This window comes from Ranitomeya variabilis, chromosome 2 (genome assembly GCF_051348905.1).
Source record: "Ranitomeya variabilis isolate aRanVar5 chromosome 2, aRanVar5.hap1, whole genome shotgun sequence".
Lineage (NCBI taxonomy): Eukaryota > Metazoa > Chordata > Amphibia > Anura > Dendrobatidae > Ranitomeya > Ranitomeya variabilis.
In genome coordinates this window covers 970449721-970470936 of record NC_135233.1, presented here as the reverse complement: position 1 = coordinate 970470936, position 21216 = coordinate 970449721, and the positions used below count along the sequence as shown (strand labels likewise).

Sequence of the window (21216 nt, the reverse complement as noted above, 5' to 3'; positions counted from 1 at the left end):
GCTTTCTATGACCTGCATGCCCATATAGATGGCTTAGGAAGGTTGATCCTACTGACAGGTATCCTTTAATTGTGAAGGTACCAGCAAATTTGAGTAATTTGCAATTCAGTTCACGCAAATTATTAATGTTTTACACATTGCAGACATGACCTGAGCCTTAGCTGTGCAGGTTTCCCTGTAAGGCATTGCAGCTATCATATCACATGGTATATCACAGCCAATCAGGAAGGACTATCATAGCTTGTATAACCATTTTAGGTTGATTTAGGATAGTGAGACAACCTCCATGGAGACAGGAAGAGAAAGTCCTAAAACATTAGACAAATCCTCCAGTAATATGCAGTACAAGTATGGCACTCAAAAGAAGAGAGTAATTGTCTGCAAACAAAATAGAGACTCAGTTGATATGGGGAGAGAAATAGGAGGGGTTCCAGTGATTGACCAGTGAGTTGGTGTAGGTGGCATCTACTGTATCTGCATTTGAATTACTGTTACATTTTTTTTATTAACTCATAATACACTGCAAAGTAGCAGTAGCAGCAAGCCAACACAATATTTTTTAGAGAAAAAATAGAATCAGGATTAGTCAGAAATGGTGTTCTCGATAGTCACAATATTTCTAATTTCTTATGTAATGCATTATATTAAAGGGGGGGGATTTTTTTTTTTTTAAAGCAATAACAATTTTCTCCAAAATTGAACTGCAACTGTTTACCTCACAAAGTGTGTTTTTCCCAAGACTTTTTTGTACGTCTGTTTTACTGGTCATTTTTTAAATTTGTGTCCACCACACCAATACAGTGCCCTGTTGTAGGTGCTAGCTTTTTGGAAATGTATCTACCTAGCAGTTCTTATCATATCATTTTTTGTGAAAGGGGTGAATTTTGTTAAAAAATTTAATAATCATATGCGCTACACCTATATTGTGGCTTCTTGACACATTTTAATTTAATATGTGTACCTAACTAACATTTCTTATTGTATCCTTTTTGGCAAGGGCTGAATAACTAAGGTTAAAAAAAATAAAAAAGTTCATTATATTGTCGTATAAAATGTATAGTAAAAGAATGTGTGAGCCACCAGAGGCAGAATCGCCATTACAACCAATTGCAATAGTAATTTGGGCTGTAGAACTACCTATGCATGCCATAATTGTCCTCCTTTACCCCCAGCAAGTGCATTAGTGGGGGGGAAGCATAGGATGTTAAGGAATATATGGCATATCACTCATCTCAATCACAGAAGATGTTACCTCTGATAGCGACGCAGTCAGTTTGAGTTATTGTTTGAGTTATGGTCTGTCTAATCACACATGACTAAGAAAATAATTTTTGTACTGTATGTTAATTTAAAAAAACAAAACATGAAATGTCTGTCAGTGTGTTGTGTTATTAATTGGGTTGTTGGTCACTACTAGTTACCATCCAGCTGTTTAGTGAGGTCATTCTGACATTACTTTGGCTGTGTTGGTGTTAAAGAGCTTGTGGAGGGTTAGAAACAGTTCTAGGAGACTTCACTCTCTACTCTCCTAAGGTATCCGAAACTTGGTAAAGCATATTGGCCTTTGGTAAAGCATATTGTCCATAAGTTTAGATTTTATATGTCGGATTCTTTGGGAGGTTGTTGGCGATTTTCTCCCCTGTGGTTCCTCTTGAAGTGCTGCATGTACTTGAGGATTTTCTAACAAATTTGAAATGAATTTGCAAACAACTTATTCTTAGGTTGTGTATACTATAAGTATTCTCTATCAAAAATATTGTTGCACTCCACCATGTTAATATCCCTTTTTTCTTTGATAATTTAGTGAACCATATAGTGCATGATAACGCTGTTTTTGGCTTGTTATGGCTTTTCTTACTGAGGTGCGGGTCATAGTATAGAGAATATTTATGATAAGAATTGATTACGTGTTACCATGTACCTGCCCTTAGGTATTCAGTAAATTCACTGGCGGTGCCGCTTAAGCCATTGCACGCGCGTACTAGAGGTGACTATTGTTATACATCGTATTTATTTGGTCATGCGCACTAGCAGGCTACCTGTAGGGAAGTGTCTAAGTGGAAGCGCCTGCGCAGTGAAATACGCATCACAGGGTATTCCTGGCAACGCCTAAACCATGCGCAGTAGCGACTTCCGGGACGCCGAGAAAGCCAGTGTGCGTGTCAGCGTGTCCTTTTGCTGCAGCTGTATCGAAGATGACAAATTGTGAGTACTATATATTGGGGTCCTTGAGTCACCATACCATTCTCACCCCTGATGAAGTCACTCCGGTGACGACACGCGTCGGGTTGACCACGCAGGAGCCGGTCCCTTCTCCTTTTTCATTTCAGCCTCCATGGCCGCATTTGTGGTATGAGCATGTCCATTAGGAACGTATATATGGTTTGCCATAAGTAGTGCTTGCTTCTAGATTTTTTATCTTGCCTTATAGTTGGGTCATCTGTGGAGCCTCTTATGCACTTAGCTTAGGCACTATGCTAATGTTTTATACGGTCAAAACATGATTGTTCTCATATATATTTATTGAATTTCTATATATTGGGTACCAATCCAGCTTTATTGTAGCTTTTTTCATAGACAATAATCTGTTGTATTTTTGAGTATGGAGGTATCTGGATAAAGGGTCTATACCTGCGTGTATAAAAACTGTCTTCCCACTATCCTTTTGGGTAGATTCTGTATGTAATGTGTTTTTAAATGTTTTTTAAAAATTCTAGTGGTGTGGTTTTTAGGACTATGACTTAATAAAATTTGATAGATTTTGATGATCCCTGCAGTTATGCATGTCTCTTTCTTTTTGGTATATTGTATGTGTTTGACATGCTGTGGGTTGAACATCGTGAAATATTAGCTAGATGGTGCCCTCTATCCCTAGTTTGTTGATAATTGTTTAAAGGTGGTTCTTTACCACTTATTCTTGAGTGTTGGCACATCGCTATTAGTATAATATTGTACAGATATTATGGATCTTGCAGCTAGAGAAAGCGCTTGGAGTCAGCAAGCACATGGTATTTTTTCGGCTTCAAGTGACAGTGGAGTATTAGCAATGACAAATCCAGATTTTCACACTGTATCTACAGAGGTTACTAATCTACATAAGACGTTGACTCGGGTTTGGTGGAACGTGAGAAGCCTAGAGGAGTATAAAAAGGCAGGCTTTGTGCCAAGAGGTCTCAGAGTGCAGATCTTTCCAGCATGGGAGGCTACGGGAGTTTTCAAACAAACATGGGATACTGGTCTGTTGAAGTGCTCGGGTATCCTAATGGACATGCTCATTGAACACGATCAGGCTCTTTTGTTTAAAATCAGGGAGGATATAAAAACTAGTGAGGCCAATTTGGGGTCTTTTGATAAGGAAACATTGGTCATCCCTTTCCTTTCAAATTAAAAATTACAATAGACCAATTTGAAAAAGACATTATTAACGGAAAACGGAGTAAATTTCAGAGGGATAAGGTGGACTTCAATAGGGGTCAAGCCTTTAAATGGGTACATCATGGTAACAGACGTTATACTAGGAGTGATCAACCTAACTCTAGTGGCAACCCTAATACATTACCGTTAAGACATGAGCTATCTTCTAGTGATTTTTTATCTACGGACCAAAGCGACCAGGAGGGAGCCACACGAGGCGGAGGAGGAGGGGGAGACGTAAGACAAACAACAAACAAGAGAAGAGGGAAGGGTTATCGGAATTGGTCACCAACACATATGAGGGAGACCAGATTCAACCGGAAACGTTAAACGGATTGGGTATGTCGTCACAACCATTAACTGAGGAACTACAAGTGTTGAACCTCTCTTCTTATACCCTATCAGATCTCGAAAAATCTGTATTGATGAGAGGCCTGTCTTTTTCACCCATGAACCCCCTGGATAAATTCACATTGGTTAAAGATGTATATTTGTTTTGCCGACAGATGACATTTAAGCTACTGTATCATAAACCTTCCTTGGTGGACTCACTTCCGGAAAATGATAAACAGACTTTCCGTGACCTTCTGGAACTTCTACAGGAGAATGAGAGAGCATCTGATAAAACAAGATTTACCAGGAGATCTCCATCACAGGTGACCCCTTCTCTCTCACTTTTTCCTGCGGTACAAATCTTTTTTGAAAGTGTCTGTAAAGATATTGAGGCTTTAAAAATAGACCCTCAACAAGGGCAACAATTTGAGTGCCGGGGAGAAAAAAGCTTTACTTGGGCTTCGCAATAACAAACAATTTGTAATCTGGGAAGCCGACAAAGGAGGGAACGTGGTCTTGTGGCCACATGAGATGTATATTGAGGAGGTATTGCGGCAACTGAGTAATACTAACAATTATCATATTCTTCCTTCAGACCCTACGGGGGTGTTTAAAGATAAGTTGGACCGTTTGATACGAAATGCAACCTATGAAGGTATCCTCAATAAAAAAGAGGCTGACTTTTTGGTTACTCATCATCCGGTAGTCCCTACTTTCTATATTCTGCCTAAAGTGCATAAGTCACTTACGTCGCCTCCAGGAAGACCAATAGTGTCTGGTATTGGAAGTGTTATGGAACGGCCATGTTTATACTTGGATCATTTTCTTCAACCAATAGCCCTTTCCCTCGACTCCTATATAAGAGACTCGGCACATCTAATGATGCACTTAGAAGAATTGGAAGTCCCAGAGGAAACTTTGTTGGTTAGTCTCGATGTGGAGTCTTTATATACGAGCATTGCCCATAATCAAGGAATTCAAGTGGTTGCATTTTTTCTGGAAAGACAGCAAAATAATGGTGAGCATAACCTCTTCTTGTTGGAGTTGCTTCATTTTGTCCTTGATAAAAATTATTTCACCTTCGATAGGAAATTTTACAGGCAAATTACTGGGACTGCTATGGGGGCGCGTTGTGCGCCCTCATACGCAAACCTGTTTTTGGGTTGGTGGGAGGAGTTGGTCGTCTATCAACATATAATGTTTTCCAGTAAAATAGCCACTTGGCGACGTTATATAGACGATGTTCTGTTTTTGTGGACAGGAACTTTTGAAGAATGCGAAAAGTTTGTGGCTGATTTGAATGACAATTCTTTGAATATCCATCTGACCTCCACCATATCAAAATCGACTGTGGATTTCTTGGACATCAAGTTAACGGTTGAAGAGAATCGGGTCTCCTCCTGCCTCTATCGGAAAAAGACAGCAACAAATAATCTTTTACATTACTCCAGTTTCCACCCGACTCATTTGAAGAACGGAATACCAAAAGGTCAGTTTTTGAGACTCCGTAGAAACTGTAGCTCAACGGCGGACTTTCATAGACTAGCGAAAGATCTAACTACCCGTTTTACCAACAGACAGTATCCCAGGAAAATTGTGTCAAGAGCCTTTCAAGAAGCTGAGCAAAGGGAGAGACAAAGCCTCTTCACTAAACAGGTGCGTGATGTAGATCGACCCTTGTCCCTTATTACCACATATAACAACCAATGGACGGATTTATATGGGATTTTGAATAAAAATTGGAACATCTTGTTATGTGAGCCAAAACTCTCTTCACTTATTGCACCTACCCCTAAAGTGGTGGCAAGAAGAGCTAAGAACTTGAAGGACCAACTTTGCCACAGCCACTATCAGAGACCAAAGAGGGAATTGAGAATCGGTAAAAGGACTCGTGGCACTTATCCCTGTGGGGGGTGCAATATATGTCAATTTCTAGTTGCACAGGAGGAAGTGTCTATCACCTTATTACCTTTCCCAATAAAATCGGAATCTTTTTTTAACTGTAGGTCGAGAAATCTCGTCTATGCAATTCTATGCGATTGCCCCAAGCTCTATGTGGGCCAGACATCGCAGGAGCTGAGGAAGAGGTGCCAACAACATCTTTCCAACATAAATTTGGCCAAAAGAGATCGGGAAAAGGGGAAGACATTAACCTCAGTAGCGGCACATTTTCTTCAAGTACATAACAGTAACACCAGAGGCTTAAAAATTATTGGACTGGAGGGTATAAATGAAACCATCAGAGGAGGCAATTTAACCAACCAATTGTTAAGATGTGAGTCCAAATGGATTTATAAACTACGGAGTCTTACACCGGTTGGGCTTAATGAAGAACTCCTCTTTACCGGCTTTTATAAACAGTTATAATTCTTCCTCATGCGATTGGTACCCAATATAGCCTTTTGTATGTATTCTTAATATATTTTGCTGTCTGGTCTCAATAAGCGTTTACTTTTTAATAAATTGTCTACTCTCCTAAGGTATCCGAAACTTGGTAAAGCATATTGGCCTTTGGTAAAGCATATTGTCCATAAGTTTAGATTTTATATGTCGGATTCTTTGGGAGGTTGTTGGCGATTTTCTCCCCTGTGGTTCCTCTTGAAGTGCTGCATGTACTTGAGGATTTTCTAACAAATTTGAAATGAATTTGCAAACAACTTATTCTTAGGTTGTGTATACTATAAGTATTCTCTATCAAAAATATTGTTGCACTCCACCATGTTAATATCCCTTTTTTCTTTGATAATTTAGTGAACCATATAGTGCATGATAACGCTGTTTTTGGCTTGTTATGGCTTTTCTTACTGAGGTGCGGGTCATAGTATAGAGAATATTTATGATAAGAATTGATTACGTGTTACCATGTACCTGCCCTTAGGTATTCAGTAAATTCACTGGCGGTGCCGCTTAAGCCATTGCACGCGCGTACTAGAGGTGACTATTGTTATACATCGTATTTATTTGGTCATGCGCACTAGCAGGCTACCTGTAGGGAAGTGTCTAAGTGGAAGCGCCTGCGCAGTGAAATACGCATCACAGGGTATTCCTGGCAACGCCTAAACCATGCGCAGTAGCGACTTCCGGGACGCCGAGAAAGCCAGTGTGTGTGTCAGCGCGTCCTTTTGCTGCAGCTGTATCGAAGATGACAAATTGTGAGTACTATATATTGGGGTCCTTGAGTCACCATACCATTCTCACCCCTGATGAAGTCACTCCGGTGACGACACGCGTCGGGTTGACCACGCAGGAGCCGGTCCCTTCTCCTTTTTCATTTCAGCCTCCATGGCCGCATTTGTGGTATGAGCATGTCCATTAGGAACGTATATATGGTTTGCCATAAGTAGTGCTTGCTTCTAGATTTTTTATCTTGCCTTATAGTTGGGTCATCTGTGGAGCCTCTTATGCACTTAGCTTAGGCACTATGCTAATGTTTTATACGGTCAAAACATGATTGTTCTCATATATATTTATTGAATTTCTATATATTGGGTACCAATCCAGCTTTATTGTAGCTTTTTTCATAGAGAATAATCTGTTGTATTTTTGAGTATGGAGGTATCTGGATAAAGGGTCTATACCTGCGTGTATAAAAACTGTCTTCCCACTATCCTTTTGGGTAGATTCTGTATGTAATGTGTTTTTAAATGTTTTTTAAAAATTCTAGTGGTGTGGTTTTTAGGACTATGACTTAATAAAATTTGATAGATTTTGATGATCCCTGCAGTTATGCATGTCTCTTTCTTTTTGGTATATTGTATGTGTTTGACATGCTGTGGGTTGAACATCGTGAAATATTAGCTAGATGGTGCCCTCTATCCCTAGTTTGTTGAGGAGACTTCACAGTGTTACACCTATCTTAACAGGATGATTCAAGGCTTTTCCATATTGGGATTTAGGGTGAATTGATCTGATGCAAACCTAATTTTAGGGGAAAAAAATCAAAAGATCTCGGCAAATTTGAATGGTCCATTAATTGTTTTACATTAATATATCATAAAAATATCCCTAAAAGAGTAAGAATGGGTTTCTATGTGATGATGGTGGTTTCACCTGTGGACATTTTGAGAGAAATTCTATACATTTTTGTAAATAAAATTTCCATCTATCATCATTAATTGGTTAACTGCTATGAACATATTGATTGCCATTGACAGTTATTTGTAATTAAATTGTTAAAAGTTGTATTACCTTTATAATCACCATAACAGGTTGTCTCTGTCACAACCCAGCTGTTGGGTGACCTGGGACCAGGTGCACCTTCCCTGTCCCTACTACTAGGGGGCGCCCTAGCTTGCCCTATTCCCCGAGACACTTCTAAAGGTGAAGATGCTGGGGCCGCCACCCTTGCCTTATCTCCTGAATCAGCCCTCCGTCTGTTCTCTTTCCCACCCAGGGTGAAGGTGCCTGGTTATTGGGCCCTTCCCAGCCTAAAAATACTAGCCTGCAGCCACCACAGAAGTGGCGTATCACATGCAACCAGGGCAATTGCTTTGCCTTAGCTCTTTCCAATTGCCCTGGCTCATTGGAAATCGGGGCATTGGAGTTTGGAGTTGATAGTTCCCTTGGTTCACCAATTTATTTTAAAAAAATCCCATGGATACCTGAAAAACACACCAATTTATTAGAAAGAATGTACCCACGTACCCACGACATAGTCCAGCGTTCTCCGAATCAGTCCCTGGTAATCTTACTGCTATTCACAGTCGCTGTCTACTGATGTCACCACTCATCAAAGTCACCAGCTCACACAGGTACTGACTACAAAGTTCCTCAGAGCCGCCGAGTCTTGCTGCGCTCAGAGAGACCAAGCAATGGTGATGAGCGTTAATGTCACTACCCAGCACCTGTGAATAGCGGTTACTTTATGGCTCTTCACACCTGTCAGAGCCAGATTCATGGGAATATATTGAATGATAAATTGGTGAATGTCTCTTGTGTCTATTTCTGTCTTTTTATGTTTTCAGGTATCCTTTTCTGGACTGTCAAGACTCCCAGGTATTACTGCTGCGTGGAGAGCTGTGCGCTGCAGCAAGGGAGCTGAGAGCAGAGCGTCGGGGAACTCACGGGTTGCAAACAGGACCTGACCAGGAAAAGAGGTGGTCGAGGACGGCGCCAGACACCGGGGTGAAGAGGAGACGATATATACTGGAGAGTAGTAAAACGTGCCAAAATCAAAACCAGGAGATAACGAGGTAACCAATGGCTGAGATGGAGGGATAGTCAGAAAGGGAGCCAAAGATCAGAAAGCCAAAAGAACAAACAAGCAGAGAAAAGTACGGAGAGCAAAGCACGCAATTGCAAACCGAGCACACACTCAAGGGGTCAGACACACAGACTAAACTAAAGTATAGCTGACAGGGAATCCTAGTCTGGAGTGTGTATAAATACTCCTCCCAGATCCAAAGAGAGGCCAGCAATATTAACCCTGGGAGAGCAGAACATGAACCATATCCTATACCATAACAGGACTACTTCGGATTCGGTGGTTTACTGCGGACCTGTATGGGATTTTTAACTTTTGTTTTTTAATAAATTGGTGAGAGATAGAGTGTGGGAGTGTTTATTCAAATAAAGTGTTTTTTGTGATTGTGTTTTTATTTTTTACTACAGGCTTAGTAATGGGGGTGTCTAACACTTCTCCATTATTAACAGCAAGAGTTGATGGCAGCTTTGATTTTTAACAAATGACAGCTGTCATCACCCACAACCCCGACTGCCACTGCATCAGTGCAATAGGAAAGAGGCGGGCAAAGAGCCAAAATTTTTAGGCTCACAAGGGCCCATTAACTAGGGACCTTCCCATCCTGATAATATGAACCAGTAGCTTTCTGCTTTACCTTGACTGTTTATGAAAATTAGGGGGACCACATGTTTTTGATTTTTTATTAGCTAAATACAAGTACAGTAAACTATACACGCAAAGCACTAATTATAAATCACGGATATCTATCTGTCTATCTATCATCTCTATCTTTGCACATCTAACACATCTCTCATTTCTATTCTGCATTCCATTCCAATATGTGTCACATGGATGGTGCAGACAGATGGCACACGGACAAATGGACATGGAAAGCACAAGCTACTGTTTTGCAGCACCGGAAATATCAGACGTGTAAAGAAGGCCTTATATGTAGAGGACGCCCTGTTGATTGAGCCTATACAGCCACACATTCTCTCTGTGGTGGCCTGGACAGGAGAAATACAATATTAATATTTTAGTGGCTCTCCTGTGTCTTATAGACGAGGTCTTGAGTAGGGTAACCCTCTCAGATGATTATATGCTGTAATAAAATATTGCTGTGTTAAAACAACCTGTTAAAGGGATTGTCTGAGATGATGAAAAAAGTTATATTTTCATGAAACATCACCACATACAATCATGAATTCATCTGATAGTACACCTTGATAGCAGACAGCCTGTGGATTAAAATGTCACTGTTTCTAGAAAAAGGTCCTTATTTTTATCAATATTGGAAATTCACATTGGAAAGACCCCTGTATTGCAAGGAGAACGTAGTGCACTACCTTGTAATGTATGAGCCACTGTGCCTTTGGATACTTCTACTTCTACTAACCTCTCTAACAAACCACTGACAGAAGGCAGGTGAGATCCATTCTCTGGCATGTATACCACAATCCATGAAGATGGCCGGGCCTTCGATGCTTGATTTCCCAACCTTTCCAGACAATAAATACACATTGTATTATACTGTACAGAACATGACAAGCATTTTCTATTGTTATCGTTTCTAAACCTTTGTTTCAGAATCTGTAAGGCCGGTTTCACACTGGCGTTTGGAGCAGCTGCGGAGGACTGCGGACTTCCTCTGTGAAGCCCCGCCCTCCGCCGCTAGCTCCGCCTACTTCTGCATGCGGCCGGCATGCGGCCTGTGTACCTATATTTAACATTAGGTACGCAGGTCGTGCGGCTATATGCGGAGGCTGCCGCATGCGTCGTTTTGACGCTGCAGATAAAAAAATGCTACAGGCTGCGTCCTACGCTGGCCGCCGCAGAGTCAAAACGACGCATGCGGCAGCCTCCGCATACAGCCGCACGACCTGCGTACCTAATGTTAAATATAGGTACACAGGCCGCATGCCGGCCGCATGCAGAAGTAGGCGGAGCTAGCGTCGGAGGGCGGGGCTTCACGGAGGAAGTCCGCAGCCCTCCGCAGCTGCTCCAAACGCCAGTGTGAAACCGGCCTAACACAGGATTTACTTAACAAGCAGATGTTGAATTTTTGTAGCATTATTGGACTGATTACTTAGCACAAAAGCCCTTTGTTATCCATCAATCTCTTGATTGTTTTCCCTGCTTTCAATTACACAATTTGAATAATTTAAATTATTTCCAGGATTAAAAATGTCCGCTAAATAATAGTGTTATTCATAATGCAGCAAATGAACTAGCTGTGCATTAAGTGTGGTCTGAAAATAATAGCGCCAAGTCGTGTCTTGGAAGCCGCTTTACTGATTTAGAAGGTAAAATACTGAATTACTGAAATAGATCCATATCCTATAATGATTATATGATTCTGAAATATTTAATCAGTCAATACCGCTCATATTATGGAGCTTCAAGTGAATATATCAGCAGGCTTTAGCTATGTAATCTGACAGCAGTATAATAATGGGTCAGAGACTGTGATTCCCCAGATGTATCACTTAGTTTACTGGGTGCAGCAGTTATAATAGAATCTCAGTTTTCTGTCTTGTAGATTTAGCAGATGCTGATCTCCTTATAACCCCACCCACGCCACAAGTCACTTCTCTCCTCTAGGATCTTGCTATCTTTTGTCTGTCTCCTCTCTAGTTAGAGACACCCACATCATGCAGCACTGCTCACATCTAACCTTAGGTCCTCTTGCTATGCACTATAAACCCTTTCGAACATTCTTACATAAAACTACCTCTGTCCCCTTAGCTTAACCCTTCCCACTCTGGGCTAGTCCCAACCATTAACTCTCACTTTCTATACTGTCAGGCAGCACACAACATTAACCTCATTAACACAGGTCATAATTCACATTACACAACATAACATTACATGTGTTCTTCAAGGACTAATGTTGGGCAATCTGTCCACCTCCTTACACAGGTAGGCTGTATTAACAATGAGGTAATTCAGAAAGTATGAAAACCTGTATTACTTTGAAACTACGTCTCACAAAATTATGTCCACAACACATTTTTTTTAATATAAATACCATATAAAGTGGACAACCCCTTTAAAATGGTCAAAAGCATCTGACCTCTAAATCAACCCTGCTATCTGCTAAATATATGAGATGAGTAGAGTTAGAGGGGTTAGTCACCCTGTTGGGAAGGAATTTCTCAGATACTGCTGGAACACAACAGCTCCATCAAAACAACTCCAGCAATTTGAATAGGGGGTGGACCTGCAGTACCTTGCCATGGCCACTATAGAAATGGTGGAGCTGCTGTGTTCCGTCAGCATCTGAAAGCTTCTGGCCATTGCCACCAGTAACAGCTGCCAGTTGTCGCAAACCCCAACTGAATATCGGTGGCCTATCCTAATGATAGGCTTCAATATAAAAGTGTTGGCAACCCCCTATAAGGAGGCGTTGGTAAGAGGTGGATAACTCCGTTATTCCATTTTCATACAGGGCTATAGAAATTTCCAGAATAAGTCATATTTTTAATATTTTCTCACCCTAAGAACATACATTGTACGGCCTTCATAGGTTTTACCAATTCTAATGCGTCCGACAAGATCTGAATGTTTAGTAGTCATCTCGCCCATCCACTGAACAATCTGGATCAAACATGTAAAGGAAGAGAGGTATTTAGCATCAATAAAGGAAACTTTCTAAATATGACCTAATACACATGTAGAATAAAACAAACTAACATTTAGGAGTGAATGTGCCAAAATTACTAAATGCTTTCTATACCTTTGCACAGATTTTTGTCATTGTTCATGTGCTTTCAAAATACAAAGTTAAGAAGCTTTCTAAATATTTTCCATTAAAGATGTGCTCCTTTTTGGTGCTGCAAATGAAGACACCAGCACTCTGGCTACACACAGAACTCCCATCAGCCTGTATTACAGGGAGAGACACTCCCGCAAGAGAAAAATTTGAAAATTAGGTTAGGCTGCAAACTGCATTTCAGGCGGGTCTGAAAATTAAGAAGGAGTGAAGATTTTAGGCTGAACCTGCCACTAACATACCTGTAGGTAAAACATTTTGTTCTATGTCAAAGGCCTTCAGAGGATTTAAATGGAACCTGTGACCACTTCTTAGTGTCTGAACAAATGCCTCCAGCTTTTATATCTCCTGTACAGCAAACTTGCCTATTGTCTCCTGACTCTCCCTGTATACCCCCCAAAATACCTTTTGTATTGCTCCAGTGCTGTATGCAAATCAATTGGTCTGGTCCAAAGGGTGTCATTCCTGCAGTGTCTGTGCCTCCTCTCTGCTCCTAAATGCTGTCCTCCAGCTTTGATTGATGTCGATGACATGTCCTGCGTCATCCATGTAGCGCAGCGAAATCACACACCTGCGCAGTAGCATCGCCGTCTCGCGCAGGCGCATTTTGCTCTTCCCTACTGGTTCTGGTACATAGGAGCTGGAATGACGTTGTCATGACACAGCTGTTGATGACCTGGGACCAGGGGCTCCTTCCCTGTCCCTAACACTAGGGGCACCCTAGCTCGCCCTGCTCCCCGAGATACTTCAGATGGCGAAGATGTCTTATCTCCTGAGTTAGCCCTCTGTCTGTTCTCTTCCCCCACCCAGGGAAGAGGGGGCACTACTGTGCACCGTAGTACAACAACCCGACAAACAAGGCAACACGGACAACGGTTAATAGAAAACTCCAGGAATAAAAAATATTCACTTACAGATAACAGAGGAGTGCACCGTGGTGTGAAGGTAGGGGAATAAACAAAAACAGAAAAGCATAAGGTATTACCACACATTAAAACCCAGCAACAGTCACTGATAACTCCTCCAACTCTCCTTCTCATATGAACTCCTCTCCCACCGTTAGCCATGCAGCAAATACTAGCTCTGACAAAGATTTGTAACAGAGCCCAGATTATAAAGTGGAAGGGAGTGGCTAATCGAGCTCAGTGGTTATCACAGGGATTTCCAACACCAACGATTAACCCTTGTTCTGCCAGAAGAAATAAACACCTTTAAAAAGAAGGAGAAGTGCTTCTTCTCAGCGCTGGAGTAGTAGAAGCAATCAGACGCTGCGGTCTTCTGGCTCCACATTGTTGTGGTAACACTGTGACAGACGTATCTTCACATACGCGCAGTTATGTTTTATGCGTTGCCCGTAGTAAAGCAGAGCAAACTGCGCCTGCACAAGCTGGCGATGCTACTGTGCAGGCGAGAGATTTTGTTGGGCTTGGATGATGCAGGACATGTCATCCACATCAATCAAAGCTGGAGGACGGCCATTGGCCATTAGGAGCAGAGAGGAGGCACAGATACTGCAGCAATGACGACCATTGGACCTGATCATCTGATTTACATACAGCGCGGGAGCATTTCAAAAGGTATTTTTAGGGGGTATACAGGGAGTGTCAGAAAACAATAGACACATTTGTGGAATGCAGTACAGGAGATGGAAACGTTGGAGGCATTTGTTCAGACACAAAAAAATAGTGACAGGGTCCCTTTAAAGGATTAATCCTGAGGTAGATGTAGTACATGGTCTGTCAGTGGTGCGCTGCCTCCTCATGTTTTGCTCTAAGCATAATATTTACATTTTGCATTTTTGGAGTTTTGCTTATAAAGAAATGCATTACCTATATTTGTTTACTAGTTACATCCAGTTGGTGAAACATTTATTCTTTTTAATCTAATTTATTTTAGATTTTATTAAATTCTATTTCTTGTGCATAATTATGGGGGAAGGGGAATTTGGCCTGAGCTTCTGCTAACAGTGTTTGGAGAAGACCATAGTCAAAAGAGATTGGTTCTGATCCATAGACTTCTGAGTGACAGTTGGCACGGATGCTCTGATCTGAGCACAGGTGATTGGACTGAGGGAGGAGGTCAGCTGTGACCAGCCGCTGCTGTGCATGGTGAATCCTGTGTTATCTATATACAGGTTATACCTAGACCAAGTGAGTGATTTAGTGTGTTAATTGTCTGTGTATGTGGTGTGTTTGGGTCTTTATTTATTCTAGGGTGTGGATTGGGGTCTTTACTTATTATAGGAATCTGGTCTGGGTGCAGTTTTATTTTTGGGATTTTGGTCTTTAAATTAATTTCTTTCTGTATTTTGAAGTGGTTTGAGGTACCTGTTTTGGGGATCTTCTAGGTCTGTTTTTATTTTTGGCGCTTGTCTGGAGCTTGTACTAATTCTGGGGTCTGGTCTAGTGAGCGGCTGGAGTGGTTACTACTTGTAATCGTGATGTCGCCCCTGCAGCCTTTAAACAATGACTGTAAGAGACGACGGAGAGGCATCGCTAAATCAGGTGAAGGATAAGTATTGCTGGATTTGCTATTTTCAACACTCACATGCTGAAGGAAGGTGATAGTGAAATTCTCAATATACTACTAAAATAAGCAGAAAAAATAAATAACATTCAGTCATTGCAAAGCCAGACACCAAACATCTGTATGCAATATATTAAGGTTCTTACAGTTTCCCAATCATTGTACTTATTGTATTTATGCTTCCTAGATGTCTGATGCCTAGAATTATCCCGCTGAGCTTCAATTCCTGCTTGGAGGTCATGGAATAAAACCCTAATAAAAAAGGAATAAGCGATGTATGTTACTTTCCAATTGTCATTGCCTAATTTATTCCCCTACATTGCATTTACTGTAATTCAGATACTCTTAATATATGTTTTCTATACATACATATGCACCAGTTGCACATGATGTGGAAGTAGCAGCGTTTTGGACACAGACACTGGTCTCCGCAAGAGAAATAGACATGCTGCGGTCTGGAGAGGCGCCACATGTCCATCTCCGGGGGTGATCCATGGGCCTCTGTGGACATATAGTGGACACTGGATTTCTTGAAATCCCATCTACTATGCTGTAACATCTGGCTGAAGTGGGTTTGATGCTGCACAAGTACACAGCATCCAACCCACAGCAACTCTGGATCGTGTGCACAAACCCTATAACATCACAATTCTGAAACTGGAAGGGACAAAGAAAAATAATTGTTACGGTAACTAATAATAACTTTTAATAGGGTTCCACAGCAGATAATAAGGAGGGCCAAGTTCGCCTCTAGTCTAGTGATCTATTCTAGTCAAGAAACATATCACCCCGCTCACTTTATACTGTAGTTCAGCTCTCCAGCACTGAATATCTACATGAAAGATATTTAAAAGGAATCTGTCAGCGGGATTTGCCCCCAAACTATTGTTATATGCATGTAGTTCTTTTAAAAACAAGTCCAGCAATATTTTTACATGGCCAGTCTGTCCCTCTGTTATTGAAAAATCAGCATTTGAATTAATATGCAAATGAAGGTGTAGTTCTGAAGTCTCTGTCACTCCAGCTCTATTCCCCACCTGTCACCATTTCTCTCTGCTTGACTGACAGCCTTTATGTTGTGTGACTTCAAGCAAAGGAGCCGTCACTCAAGCAGAGGAGGCAGCTTTGAGCGGTGAATAGAGCTGGAGTGACAGAGGTTTCAGATCTTCAGCCTTATTTGCATATTCATTCAAACTCTGATTTCTCAGTAACAACATAACGGACTGGCCATGCAAATGTATCATTGAACTTGTCTTTGAAAGAGCCACTGGTGCATATTATTATTATTATTATTTATTGTTATAGCGCCATTTATTCCATGGCGCTTTACATGTGAGGAGGGGTATACATAATAAAAACATGTACAATAATCTTAAACAATACAAGTCATAACTGGTACAGGAGGAGAGAGGACCCTGCCCGCGAAGGCTCACAATCTACAAGGGAAGGGTGAGGATACAGTAGGTGAGGATAGAGCTGGTCGTGCAGCGGTTTGGTTGATCGGTGGTTACTGCAGGTTGTAGGCTTGTCGGAAGAGGTGGGTCTTCAGGCTCTTTTTGAAGGTTTCGATGGTGGGCGAGAGTCTGATGTGTTGTGGTAGAGGGTTCCAGAGTAGGGGTGATACGCGAGAGAAATCTTGTATACGATTGTAGGAAGAGGAGATAAGAGGGGAGTAGAGAAGGAGATCTTGTGAGGATCGGAGGTTGCATGTAGGTAAGTACCGGGAGACGAGGTCACAGATGTATGGAGGAGACAGGTTGTGGATGGCTTTGTATGTCATGGTTAGGGTTTTGCACTGGAGTCTCTGGGCAATGGGGAGCCAGTGAAGGGATTGACAGAGGGGAGAGGCCGGGGAATAGTGGAGGGACAGGTGGATTAGTCGGGCAGCAGCGTTTAGAATAGATATAAATAGTTTGGGGGCGAAATCCTTCTGATAGACCCCCTATAAGAGCAACAACATATTTACTGCTTGGATTAAATATTTTTTGTCCCATTTAATAAGTAAAATTAAATGTTTAGAATTAAATAATTAAATATCTGCTGATCATATAATGACACCTACTCATGGTGTATGGAATTCTGCTTCAAAAGATGAAGGACAGTTTCAGTCTGATTGGCATGAATATGGAAATCCACGGTCATCCCTGGGGCAATGCGCGATGATGAATCTGGGCTCCAAAAATCGAACTTTTAAAAAACATACAAAAAACAATATGGTTAGTGATGCAAACTGTGGAGATAAAGCTAATGTAAAGCCCCCCATACACCTTAAGTATCTGCTATCTTGCCCAGCTCTCTCATACACAGGAGCGCTCGCTCTGCCAAGCGCATCTTTGATCTCTACAACAAAGCTGCTGCCAGCCATGGCTTTTCTCTAGAGCACCAGAGCGGTGTGTTTCTGTGATGCTATAGAATAATGTCTGCACAGGAGATTGTACAAGCTTGGGTTAGGTGCCATAATGGCTGCGCAGATTGTATAAGGTTGGGTTAGGTGCCATAATGGCTGCACAGGAGATTGTACAAGGTTGTGTTAGGTGCCATAATGGCTGCACAGGAGATGGTACAAGGTTGTGCTAGGTGCCATAATGGCTGCCAGGAGATTGTACAAGGTTGTGCTAGGTGCCATAATGGCTGCCAGGAGATTGTACAAGGTTGGGTTAGGTGCCATATTGGCTGCACAGGAGATTGTACAAGATTGTGTTAGGTGCCATAATGGCTGCACAGTATAAGGTTGGGTTAGGTGCCATAATGGTTGCACAGGAGATTGTACAAGGTTGGGTTAGGTGCCATAATGGCTGCACAGGAGATTGTACAAGGTTGGGTTAGGTGCCATAATGGCTGCACAGGAGATTGTACAAGGTTGTGCTAGGTGCCATAATAGCTGCCAGGAGATTGTACAAGGTTGTGCTAGGTGCCATAATAGCTGCCAGGAGATTGTACAAGGTTGTGCTAGGTGCCATAATGGCTGCACAGGAGATTGTACAAGGTTGGGTTAGGTGCCATAATGGCTGCACAGGAGATTGTACAAGGTTGTGCTAGGTGCCATAATAGCTGCCAGGAGATTGTACAAGGTTGTGCTAGGTGCCATAATAGCTGCCAGGAGATTGTACAAGGTTGTGCTAGGTGCCATAATGGCTGCACAGGAGATTGTACAAGGTTGGGTTAGGTGCCATAATGGCTGCACAGGAGATTGTACAAGGTTGGGTTAGGTGCCATAATGGCTGCACAGGAGATTGTACAAGGTTGGGTTAGGTGCCATAATGGCTGCACAGGAGATTGTACAAGGTTGTGCTAGGTGCCATAATGGCTGCCAGGAGATTGTACAAGGTTGGGTTAGGTGCCATAATGGCTGCACAGGAGATTGTACAAGGTTGGGTTAGGTGCCATAATGGCTGCACAGGAGATTGTACAAGGTTGGGTTAGGTGCCATAATGGCTGCACAGGAGATTGTACAAGGTTGTGCTAGGTGCCATAATAGCTGCCAGGAGATTGTACAAGGTTGTGCTAGGTGCCATAATGGCTGCACAGGAGATTGTACAAGGTTGGGTTAGGTGCCATAATGGCTGCACAGGAGATTGTACAAGGTTGGGTTAGGTGCCATAATGGCTGCCAGGAGATTGTACAAGGTTGGGTTAGGTGCCAGGATGTCGGAAGCAGTCAGCCTCAAATAGAACAAGGCATAAGTGGAATTTTTGCATTATCTTTCTAGAGACATTATTCATATGAGCACAATGCATAAAAAGAAGCAGCGGTGGTACTGAAACATCTAAATCATAAAACCCATCTGCCAATGACAAACAAACCCATGGCACAGACACAGTGACTTTAACTAGAGCATATATAATATATCATAATAATTGTCTCACAATAAGGAAAAAAAGCACACATTTAATTTTAGGATTTTTATTTCACTTTATTTAAAAAAAATATTGAACGTGAAAATAGTTATTTCATTTTTTTTTCACACACTAAAAGGACAATATTGCTAAGAAAAGCCCCCCATAATCGCTATTTGGTTAAAATGGTAACATAATATTACATAATCTACTAGCTTACAAAAAAAAAAAAAAAAACAGTTCTAGATGTTTGATTTTACTGCTACTTGGAAGCAATTGAAAAAGCAGAATCATGAAATGTACTGTCAGAAAATATTTTTTTAATAAGACCTCACCAAAGCTTCTCATATACTTTTCTCAATATGACTACTTACATTAAATTCCTTGTCCATACTTTTAATAATCTTCACATGTTCTTCCGTCTCCAGCTCAATCTGGATCACCTTGTGTCTGGAATGAATTTTGGAGATTACTTTGTGAAGTTTTCCTGGTTCCATCAACATTTAGAAATACTGTAGAAAAGTTACCCATGAAAATTGAAACTGGATGAGGCAAAACACACAGCAGAGGCACAAAACCAAATCCACAGCAATCTCATGGTGTTCACACTAGTCATTTGATTGGTTTGAGTGCTGTTCTCTCCTTTTTGTAGATAATGCTTCCTGGTTGTGTTGTTTTCCTCCTCAGCTCTGTAAGAGGATTTCCCAGGTTATATGCATATTATGCTTCTTCTGATTTGCTTTACATTTCAATTGTTCATGTTCACCATTTTTAAGATTTTTTTGCTTGCTGTCAGTGACAGTGTAAGTTTTTTTTTTACAACATTTTGAGTTTGTAGTCTGTGAGTGTAAATATGTTAGTATGTGTGTTTGTCCACCAATAAAAATGATTCATTTTGTGTAGGGAACCAAGGCATCAGTCTTGGGGCCCTTGAGTCCGGGGGTCTTGCTGTAAGTAGCTGTACCAGGCCCCCTACTTACAGCCCGGTGACACACTTTCAACTGTAGAGATAGAAATTTGAGCGGGCACCACTACAGTAATATAGATATCACTAGCCGGGTGCTACCAATGCACTTTAACTACATGTGTGAAGAAGAAAAGAGAAGAAGCAAAGAAGCGCAACAGAGGTGCACACAGAGCCTTTTATATTCAATGTGAAAAAGCTTTATTGAGACCAATACAAAAGTGCTCATAAACATAAAAACATTTAAAAACATGTAAAACATACCCAAACATACAACAATCAATATCCTCTTGGTACGAGGAAATGAAGAAATATAGCAGGCTACACAGGGGAGAATAACCCCTAGAAGTGAGTAAAACACAATAATTTGCATGACATTGTTAGAAATAGCACGTGCATCTGTTGTAGGCTCTGGTGTCATGCCTTCCCTTAGATGAAACACTATTTATAGGATATAGTTATACAGGCAACCGGTAATGTAACTAATATCATAAATGAATTGAAAATACTGAATGGATTATCTGCATAAAAATCATAACTGTTGCCGCATAGGCCAAAGGATAGAATTACTATAGACTATATGTATAATGGCGGCTATTGCACAAGATTGAAGCTGAGGTTTCTATTAGCATAAGTTATGAAGTCCATAGTCCTATGTATTAGTAATGAGGGTGCTTCCACCAGAAACCTACTACATGCACTACCCAAAGCACATAATGAGATTGGCAAGCACTTATACTCACTGAAAGAAATGGAGCCCGCTAGCTCCCAACGCGTGTCGCTACTCCTGGTAGCTTCGTCAGGGGAAGTGTTAAACCGATGGTCATGTCGGGTATATAAGGAGTAAGTGCACTTACTTCTTTAGCTGGTGATTGCCGACACCTGTGTCGGGCAATCAACAGCCTGTGAAACGGTCCGTCAAGGTCATGTCAAGTCCAAGTATTCAAATGGATAACAGCTATAGCCCGGTGCCAAGGTTTGCACTGAGCCATGTGTAATTTAAATATCTATGCCTCCCAGCAAGAAAAACAACCGGCCGTACGTCATTTCAATGAATGTGGCTGCTGTGCACAGAAAAACCCCGCCCCCAAGCCTGTGTCTGCCTATATGGCCGGTCTACACATGTAGTTCCGGCTCCACTTGTAGACAAAAAAATCTCTGCACCTACACTGGGATACTCCGGACGCGT

At 41.5% G+C, this 21216-nt stretch overlaps 1 protein-coding gene across 1 annotated transcript in view; it reads right to left on the bottom strand.

Moving 5' to 3' along the window:
• LOC143808309 (carboxypeptidase B-like) overlaps window positions 1–20981 on the bottom strand; it is a 41975-nt gene extending 20994 nt beyond the window's left edge. Inside the window, exons 1-7 of the mRNA XM_077290827.1 lie at window positions 20885–20981; window positions 19591–19752; window positions 19438–19513; window positions 17290–17414; window positions 15374–15479; window positions 12425–12526; window positions 10326–10427 (exon numbers count right to left, since the gene is read on the bottom strand). Of these exons, the coding sequence (XP_077146942.1) occupies window positions 10326–10427; window positions 12425–12526; window positions 15374–15479; window positions 17290–17414; window positions 19438–19513; window positions 19591–19679 (600 nt within the window). The 5' untranslated portion in view covers window positions 19680–19752; window positions 20885–20981. The remainder of the gene's footprint in view (window positions 1–10325; window positions 10428–12424; window positions 12527–15373; window positions 15480–17289; window positions 17415–19437; window positions 19514–19590; window positions 19753–20884) is intronic.
• Between the last annotated feature and the right edge of the window lie 235 nt (window positions 20982–21216).